The sequence below is a fragment of the Nerophis lumbriciformis genome, linkage group LG02 (genome assembly GCF_033978685.3).
Source record: "Nerophis lumbriciformis linkage group LG02, RoL_Nlum_v2.1, whole genome shotgun sequence".
Classification (NCBI taxonomy): domain Eukaryota; kingdom Metazoa; phylum Chordata; class Actinopteri; order Syngnathiformes; family Syngnathidae; genus Nerophis; species Nerophis lumbriciformis.
In genome coordinates this window covers 15,433,946-15,443,801 of record NC_084549.2, presented here as the reverse complement: position 1 = coordinate 15,443,801, position 9,856 = coordinate 15,433,946, and the positions used below count along the sequence as shown (strand labels likewise).

Below are 9,856 nucleotides of genomic sequence, written 5' to 3'. Positions count from 1 at the left end.
AATCCAGGTTGTAAATATTGCTGACACATATACTGACAAGCTGCACTCCCCCTTTTTTTTTTAAACAGCATCGACTCACTGTTGCATTCCTAATATGGGATGGGGTGCCAAAGACACCTAACACATTCGAGATCATTCACTTGCAAATTTTGCTTGTCAAACTTTATCTGAGGAGACCGTTCGTTTTTGTATTAATAGCGACTATCGCAACCTAGGTTCGACGTTTTGATGACTTGTTGACTGATGAATATGTTTTTTTACCCAAACCGTAATTACAACGAGGACCTACAACATTCGCTACAGCACCAAATCATTTTACCATTTACTGGACCTAAATATTAATTGACGATTTTGCTTAATATTGTTAGCAGCATGTCGTTTTACCTATCCTTACCAAAAAATAAAGAAAAAATACATTAAAGGGTCGGTTAATGTGTTGATAAATTGTCGTTGAGGCAAGAGGACGTTGTCTATCTTGACAGTTGAAACATCTTCGTGCTGTTTTGTCACCCAGATCTGGTTTTGACTGGTTTAAACTGGTCTACTGAGCATGCGCACTCGGTGTAAACAGGAAGAAGGGAGTGAAAAAGGAGGGCAGAAAGAAGAGAGAATGCATGGACAATGCAAAAACATGTCCTCTGATTCAGTCTTTATCAATATTTGCGAACAATTGTTTTGTACTTTTTGATAGCGACTCCAGTTGGGTTCGGCGCGAACAGGTGCGATAATTCGACAATTCCTGACAGGCTCGCTCGAACCGAAAGACGCCAGACTTGCCGCTGTCTACTACGACGCCATTGATTTGCTTCAAAAATTCAAATCGTGTTGGATTTACCTCAAGTTTTTTTTTGACTCAAGTCCACCCCCGGGAAGAAAAAAAATGGTCCAAAAAGATAAGACACTGGAAACTACTCCGGTGGAGGCCGAACCGAGCCCGAGCCCCATTTCGGGAGACGCGTGCGCTGCGGCCCCCGGCCTGGTGGAGGACTCCGGCATCGGCGTGGAAACGACGGGCCACAGAAAATTCATCAGTGGAGTGGTGGAAGGTACTGCATGTCATCCGTGATGAAGCTGTGTTGCACTCGCCAGTAAACAATGAAAATGGGTCAGCAGATCCTAGAGTTGCCAACTCCCAGAAAATAAATAAGGGACACCTTACTGGGCAGGTCGTGGTCAAAAGTTTACATACCCTTGTAAAGAACATAATATCATGGCTGTCTTGAGTGTCCAATAATTTCTACAATTCATATTTGTTTGTGATAGAGTGATTGGAGCACGTACTTGTTAGTCACAAAAAAACATTAATGAATTTTGGTTCTTTTATGAATGTATTATGGGTCCAAATCTGCTGGGTCAAAAGTATACATACAGCAATGTTAATATTTGCTTACGGTACATGTCCTTTGGCAAGTTTCACTGTAATAAGGCGCTTTTGGTAGCCATCCACAAGCTTCGGGTTGAATTTTTGACCACTCTTCACAAAATTGGTGCAGTTCAGCTAAATGTGTCGGTTTTCTGACATGGACTTGTTTCTTCAGCATTGTTTTTTTTGATTGAATGAAACTTTTATTAGTAGATTGCACAGTACAGTACATATTCCGTACAATTGACCACTAAATGGTAACACCCGAATAAGTTTTTCAACTTGTTTAAGTCGGGGTCCACGTAAATCAATTCATGGTACAAATATATACTATCATCATAATACAGTCATCACACAAGTTAAAGGGGAACATTATCACAATTTCAGAAGGGTTAAAACCATTAAAAATCAGTTCCCAGTGGCTTATTTTATTTTTCGAAGTTTTTTTCAAAATGTTACCCATCACGCAATATCCCTAAAAAAAGCTTCAAAGTGCCTGATTTTAACCATCGTTATATACACCCGTCCATTTTCCTGTGACGTCACACAGTGATGCCAATACAAACAAACATGGCGGATAGAACAGCAAGATATAGCGACATTAGCTCGGATTCAGACTCGGATTTCAGCGGCTTAAGCGATTCAACAGATTACGCATGTATTGAAACGCATGGTTGTAGTGTGGAGGCAGGTAGCTAAAACGAAATTGAAGAAGAAACTGAGGCTATTGAGCCATATCGGTTTGAACCGTATGCAAGCGAAACCGACGAAAACGACACGACAGCCAGCGACACGGGAGAAAACGAGGACGAATTCGGCGATCGCCTTCTAACCAACGATTGGTATGTGTTTGTTTGGCATTAAAGGAAACTAACAACTATGAACTAGGTTTACAGCATATGAAATACATTTGGCAACAACATGCACTTTGAGAGTGCAGACAGCCCAGTTTTCATCAATTAATATATTCTGTAGACATACCCTCATCCGCTCTCTTTTCCTGAAAGCTGAGCTGTCCAGTCCAGTTGGAAATGCATCTGCTTTGAGTGTCACAGGATATCCACACATTCTTGCCATCTCTGTCGTAGCATAGCTTTCGTCGGTAAAGTGTGCGGAACAAACGTCCAATTTCTTGCCACTTTCGCATCTTTGGGCCACTGGTGCAACTTGAATCCGTCCCTGTTCGTGTTGTTACACCCTCCGACAACACACCGACGAGGCATGATGTCTCCAAGGTACGGAAAACTGTCGAAAAAACGGAAAATAACAGAGCTGATTTGACTCGGTGTTTGTAATGTGTTTGAGAAAATGGCGGATTGCTTCCCGATGTGACGTCACGTTGTGATCGTCATCGCTCCGAGAGCGAATAATAGAAAGGCGTTTAATTCGCCAAAATTCACCCATTTAGAGTTCGGAAATCGCTTAAAAAAATATATGGTCTTTTTTCTGCAACATCAAGGTATATATTGACGCTTACATAGGTCTGGTGATAATGTTCCCCTTTAATCATCAGAGTATATACATTGAATTATTTACATTATTTACAATCCGGGGAGTGGGATGAGGAGGGTTTTGGTTGATATCAGCACTTCAGTCATCAACAATTGCATCATCAGAGAAATGGGCATTGAAACAGTGTAGGTCTGACTTGGTAGGATATGTACAGCGAGCAGAGAACATAGTGAGTTCAGATAGCATAAGAACAAGTATATACATTAGAAATACATTTGATTATTTACATTTGGTTATTTACAATCCGTGGAGGGGGTAGGGTGTTAGTCAGGGGTTGCCTGGAGGTGTTGTTTTAGTGCGGTTTTGAAGGAGGATAGAGATGCACTTTCTTTTACACCTGTTGGGAGTGCATTCCATATTGATGTGGCATAGAAGGAGAATGAGTTAAGACCTTTGTTAGATCGGAATCTGGGTTTAACGTGGTTTGTGGAGCTCCCCCTGGTGTTGTGGTTATGGCGGTCATTTACGTTATGGAAGTAGTTTGACATGTACTTCGGTATCTGGGAGGTGTAGCGGATTTTATAGACTAGGCTCAGTGCAAGTTGTTTTACTCTTGTCCACACGTTTAAGTCAGGACTTTGGGAAGGCCATTCTAAAACCTTAATTCTAGCCTGATTTAGCCATTCCTTTTCCACTTTCGACGTATGTTTGGGGTCATTGTCCTGTTAGAACACCCAACTGCGCCCAAGACCCAAACTCCGGGCTGATGATTTGAGGTTGTCCTGAAGAATTTTCATTGTCCCACTAACAGTTCCATTGGCAGAAGAACAGGCCCAGAGCATAATTCTACCACCACCAGCGAGCGAGGGGAAAAAAGCACGCCAAAAGTCGTCAAAAGTGTGGGAGTATTTCAATAAACGGCCTAAGAAAAAAACGCTACTTTTACTCCGCTACTTTTACCTACATTCAGCTCGCTACTCGCTACTAATTTTTATCGATCTGTTAATGCACGCTTTGTTTGTTTTGGTCTGTCAGACAGACCTTCAAAGTGCCTGCCTTACTGGTGACGTTTCACTTCGTTCCACCAATCAGATGCAGTCACTGGTGACGTTGGACCAATCAAACAGAGCCAGGGGTCACATGACCTGACTGGCTCCGAGCTAACTTCGGGTGTTACCATTTAGTGGTCAATTGTACGGAATATGCACTGTACTGTGCAATCTACTAATAAAAGTTCCAATCAATCAATCAAAAGTGTGAAGGAAAAAAGACCCTTTTTTTATTTCAACCGTAAAGACTGACTGCACAGTTCCTGTCTTCACAATAAAAGTCCCGCTCCATCGCGCCTGCGCTTTCAAATAAGAGTCTCCGAAAGCCAGCGCAAACAAGCTAGCAAGCTACGGAGTTTGCCGCCAATGTATTTCTTGTAAAGGGTATAAAAACGAATATGGAAGGTGGACAAATAAGATGCCAAATAACAACCACTTTCATGTGGTATTAGACAGAAAGGAGGAACTTTTTTTCTCCTCCATTTGAAAACGTGGACGTTACCAGCACTGCTTCCTGATTACAATCAATGCAAGTCATCAGAATCAGGTAATACACCAACTTATATTCTTGTCTTCATGAAAGAAAGGAATCTATATGTTAAACATGCATGTATAATTATTAAAACACCTTTAACATGTAAACAAAAACGGCAAAATAAATAAATATAAATTATATACTGTATATATCAATGTATGTATATATATATATATATATGTGTGTGTGTGTGTGTGTGTGTGTATATATATATACACATATATATATATATATATATATATATATATATATATATATATATATATATATATATATATATGATATGTGTGTGTATGTTACTCAGTACTTGAGTATTTTTTTCACAACATACTTTTTACTTTTACTCAAGTAAATATTTGGGTGACTACTCCTTACTTTTACTTGAGTAATAAATCTCTAAAGTAACAGTACTCTTACTTGAGTACAATTTCTGGCTACTCTACCCACCTCTGCTAATAATGTTGTTGTATGCACACTGTGTCGAGCGGAAATGGCCTATCATAGCAGCACAACGGCAGCGTTCTTGCCATCACCATCAACTAGTCAATCGTCCGCGTGAGTATACGTTGTCATCATTACACAAAAACATGAATGTGTCATTTGTATCTGCGTTGTAAATTCATAAACTAAAGCACCGTTTCGCTCTGAGAGGAGCGTTTGGCGTGCCTGTTCAGTGTTTACAAAGACGCGCTCCTCTTTAACGCTAACGTTAATTAGTTGTGCAAATACCTTTTACAACATTAACAATTACGTATACTATGTACAAACGAACAATTAACTTTCACTTTAATCATACTATCATTGTTGTGTTATTAAGCAAAATAAGCAAAAGTTTTACTTTTGTTGAAATGTTTTCACTGTTGTTACAGAATATTTCCGTTTTGCACTTTTTTGAATTGGATGTTTATCTTTATTTTTGCACATTTTAAAGCAAAATAAGCAATACTTTTACTTTTGAAATGCTTATACTATTGCAGAATATTAAGATTTGCACTGGATGTTTACTTTTATATTTGCACATTAAAAGCAAATAAGCTACTTTTAATTTTGTTAAATGTTTACATTGTTACAGAATATTTTGTCATGTTGTTGTCAATGTTGACTGAGTGGCCATACTTTTTTTTTTGTAAATAAAAGCCATGCCTTTTGAAAAAACTGGCCTACATTTATTTTTTCATCTTCATTTTAAATAAAAAAAATAATCGGTAAAAGGAAAAATAATCTATAGATTAATCGAAAAAAATAATCTATAGATTAATCGATAGAAAAATAATCGTTAGCTGCAGCCTTAATTTTAATCCATCCATCCCTTTTCTACCCTACCTGTTCAAGAAGTTGCATTAATGGTAAGAAGTATTTGATTAATTATTGGTTAGCTTCAGAATAACTGTTATTAAAAATAATAAGACTTATTATACTCTAAAAATGTTGGTCTTACTTAAAAATGCACGCATTTAGTTGTATTCAGTGTTACAAAAAAATTATATGGCTCTCACAGAAATACATTTTAAAATATTTGGCTTTCATGGCTCTCTCAGCCAAAAAGGTTCCCGACCCCTGCTCCAGATGGTCTTATCTTTCTCCATGTGATGTCACTTTTGACCACGACTGTAATTTATTTTGGCTTTTTTTATTTGTGTCAAATGAGTTTCACACTATCCACAAAGGTTGAATGAAGGCAACTCGACTCTTCTTGAAGATATTTCAGAGTTGCTTCCATTCAACCTTTGTGGATCATATAGCCTGATGACTGACAATATACACACTTATTTTTATGCTATTTGACTTCAGGCAGAATGTAATTAGCTCGGATTGGATAACTAGGTTTTGGAGTAATACGAACACATTAAAAGCAAATTGTTCAATAATATTTTGTGGGCAGCACGGTGGAACAGGGGTAAGTGCTTGTGCCTCACAATACGAAGGTCCTGGGTTCAATCCCCAGGCGCGGGGTCTTTATGTGTGGAGTTTGCATGTTCTCCCCGTGACTGCGTTGGTTCCCTCCGGGTACTCCGACATCCTCCCACCTCCAAAGACATGCACCTGGAGATAGGTTGATTGGCAACCGAATGTAGCTGAGATAGGCTCCAGCACCCCCCGCAACCCCGAAAGGGACAAACGGTAGAAAATAGATGGATGAATGGAGTTTCACACTATCCACAAAGGTTGAATGAAGGCAACTAGACTCTTCTTGTTTGGAGATGTTTCAGAGTTGCTTCAATTCAACCGTTGTGGATCATATGGCCTGATGATTGACAATCTACACTAGGAGTGTCAAACTTGAACCAGCCCGCGAATAGGTTTTATCCGGCCCGCGGGATGAGTTTGCTAAGCATAAAAATGAGCCAAAAGTTTTGAATGAAAGAAACTGTTGTTCGAAATGTGTCCACTAGATGTCGCAATAGCAATTCTTTGTATCTTTGTAGATTATGCTACATATGTAAAAAATAATAAACCACATGATGTTAGTGCACCAGTCCAACTACATAAATAACATCCTGTAATTAGATGTTTATATTATTTTTTTATCTTGATAGATTGAAAATTAACACCAACGAGTTGACTGGTGAACATTATCACATAATTTATTCAGAAAGTATAAATAACGACAAATAAATAGGTAGAATACTATTAACCGCAACATGTAAGTGTAAAAAAAACATTATGTTTTGTACATTTTCAGAATGTGCTTGTTCTTTTAAACAAAGAATACAATCTAAAGTTGTCTTTATTTTTGATTTATCTTGCCGTGATTTTACCAGTCCGGCCCATTTTGGAGTAGATTTTTCTCCATGTGGCCCCCGATCTAAAATGAGTTTGACACCCCTGATTAACACCCTTATTTTCATATTATTTGACTTCAGGCCTAATGTGTTTTTTTTTTGTACTAACACGAACACATAAAAAAATAATTGTTTAATAATATTTTTTGTGCAAGATAACCAAATTAACTGAATAAAATGTGTCTTTAAAGAAATTGATCCTTCTTAACATTATTATAATAAACCTATTTCTTTAACAGATTATGCAAAACCAACAATTCTTACCTATCGGTACTTGTTGTGTATTGGGGATCTGCATATGTCCTAAATTAGAAATCAAACTATGAAGGCTTGCGGCGATATTTATAAAATAATCTTGCCTGCCTTCCTACTTTCGCCAATTGAGCGCAATTGGTAACGTCACAAATTGGAATTCCATCAGTGGTATAAATGTACCCAGAGTGCCTTGTGCTAGTCTGCGCCAGAGTCAATAAACTCTTTTTTGCTCTCCTCTTGTTGTGGGGCAGGCTATTTCATGCATGGACACACATCCTTCACTGTTGCCATTTCTAATATAAATTAGCACATAGTTCTATCTTATATCTGTCAGTACACTCCATACGGAAGCTCTATTTTCCTTTTTACTTCAGTTGGAGATCCTCTATTCTGCCCATAAAACCCCCCACAAAAAATCATAAAAAAAGCTTCAACAATACTCCTATTCACATTTCGTGACTTGAGTATTAACCAAGTATTAGTGATATTGTTATTAAAAGCGCTAACTATTTATAGCGGCGCCGTGATCAAAATGTGTAAATATTAGATGTTATTATAAATGTGCCCATTACTACATTACATATATACTTACAGCGTGTTTATAAAACTTACAGCATTTTTCGGAGTATAAGTCGCTTCGGAGTATAAGCCGCACCGGCCGAAGATGCATAATAAAGAAGGAAAAAAAACATATATAAGTTGCATTTTTGGGGGAAATTTATTTGATAAAACCCAACACCAAGAATAGACATTTGAAAGGCAATTTAAAATAAATAAAGAATAGTGAACAACAGGCTGAATAAGTGTACGTTATATGAGGCATAAATAACCAACTGAGAACGTGCCTGGTATGTTAACGCAACATATTATGGCAAGAGTCATTCAAATAACTATAACATATAGAACATGCTATACGTTTACCAAACAATCTGTCACTCCTAATCGCTAAATCCCATGAAATCTTATACGCCTAGTCTCTTACGTGAATGAGCTAAATAATATTATTTGATATTTTACGGTAATGTGTTAATAATTTCACACATAAGTCGCTCCTGAGTATAAGTCGCACCCCAAACTATGAAAAAAACTGCGACTTATAGTCCGAAAAATACGGTAGGTTATTATAAATGTGCCCATTACTACATTACATATATACTTACAGCGTGTTTATAAAACTTAAATGGAGGGGTTTGGAAGTCTTTTAAGGGCTTGTATAGGCAGAATAGAGCAAATCCCATATGCTCCCTTGTAAGCGGACTTTTGATCGCACTTATTTAAAATTTAGAATGCAAAAAAAAAAGAAACACTCTTCTTGTTTTAGATAAGGATCGTGAAAAAAGTGCAGTTCCCCTTTAAGCAAATATAATTGAGTCCTTTGAGGTACTGCAATGCCAGCTACCTGTTAGACTGCTGTATTGTCACTGACATGAAGCTGGATACATTATTTATGTTCAACAACCCAAGAGGGACAGGCGGTAGAAAATGGATGGATGGAACTTAGATGACACACAAATAGAGTTTTGAGAACAAGACATTATTATACTAACAACAAAAGAACAGAGTTGTTGAATAACACTTAATACTACTTAAGGCTGGAATATACTCTTGGGTCGCGTAGCTTGCGTCCCCCCTGACGGCGTCTTGTTTGATTTATAGTTCTTCTGTGTGGGGTAGTGCCAAACTTGTAATTTTCTTTTTAAAACCTTAAGGGGCCGTATCTCCAGAAGGAGCAACTGCCGACTTGATCCTGTGAAGAGTGACTATATACAACTACTGAACTACAACATCGACAACTTTGTCAACACTGGAACTAATCATTCACAATAATCAGGTTACTGATTAGTGTGATGTCCTACATTTCAGTCACAGTGGGTGGTAATGTACTGTCTTCCTCTTCACCGCAGGCAGATAGAAAATCAAACAAACTGACTAAAAAGATAAAAAATAAAAACATCATGAATAAATACAATAAGAGAGTTGAGGTAAGTGGAAAGGTTCATTGTCAACAGTGAGTGTCACATTTGTCCATTGTCACATTAGTGTCTTTAATTTAGCTATGTAACTAATCATACAGACCCCGGGTCAAATTGTTTTGGTGTGTAGAGGAAGTGGGGAGATGGTGGAAAACAACTGCAAAAAGGAAAGTGATCATGCTGAGCACACACATAAGGTAGCTCAACCAAAGATGACGTAAAAGTCGCAAACAGGTCGCATTGCCATTTTGATTGCAGTGATTTGAAAATATCAGATCCCAAACGCATTAGGACTACCTCTTGATGTGGTCCATATCTGATGCGAAAAGATCAGATTTAAAGCGTTTAGACTGGCAAAAAAAATCAGATCCGTGTCATTTGAGGCCAGAAAAATCCAATTTGGTGACCAGTGTAAACGGAGCCAGTGACCGCAGCCAAGGCAGAAC

The 9,856-nt window shown here is 38.0% G+C and overlaps 1 protein-coding gene across 2 annotated transcripts in view; it reads left to right on the top strand.

Moving 5' to 3' along the window:
* Positions 1–567: 567 nt before the first annotated feature.
* Positions 568–9,856, top strand: part of oga (O-GlcNAcase) — a 34,775-nt gene continuing 25,486 nt past the window's right edge. For both annotated transcript variants that reach the window (XM_061945580.1, XM_061945502.1), the window contains exon 1: positions 568–1,046. In XM_061945580.1, the coding sequence (XP_061801564.1) occupies positions 881–1,046 (166 nt within the window). In that variant the 5' untranslated portion in view covers positions 568–880. The remainder of the gene's footprint in view (positions 1,047–9,856) is intronic.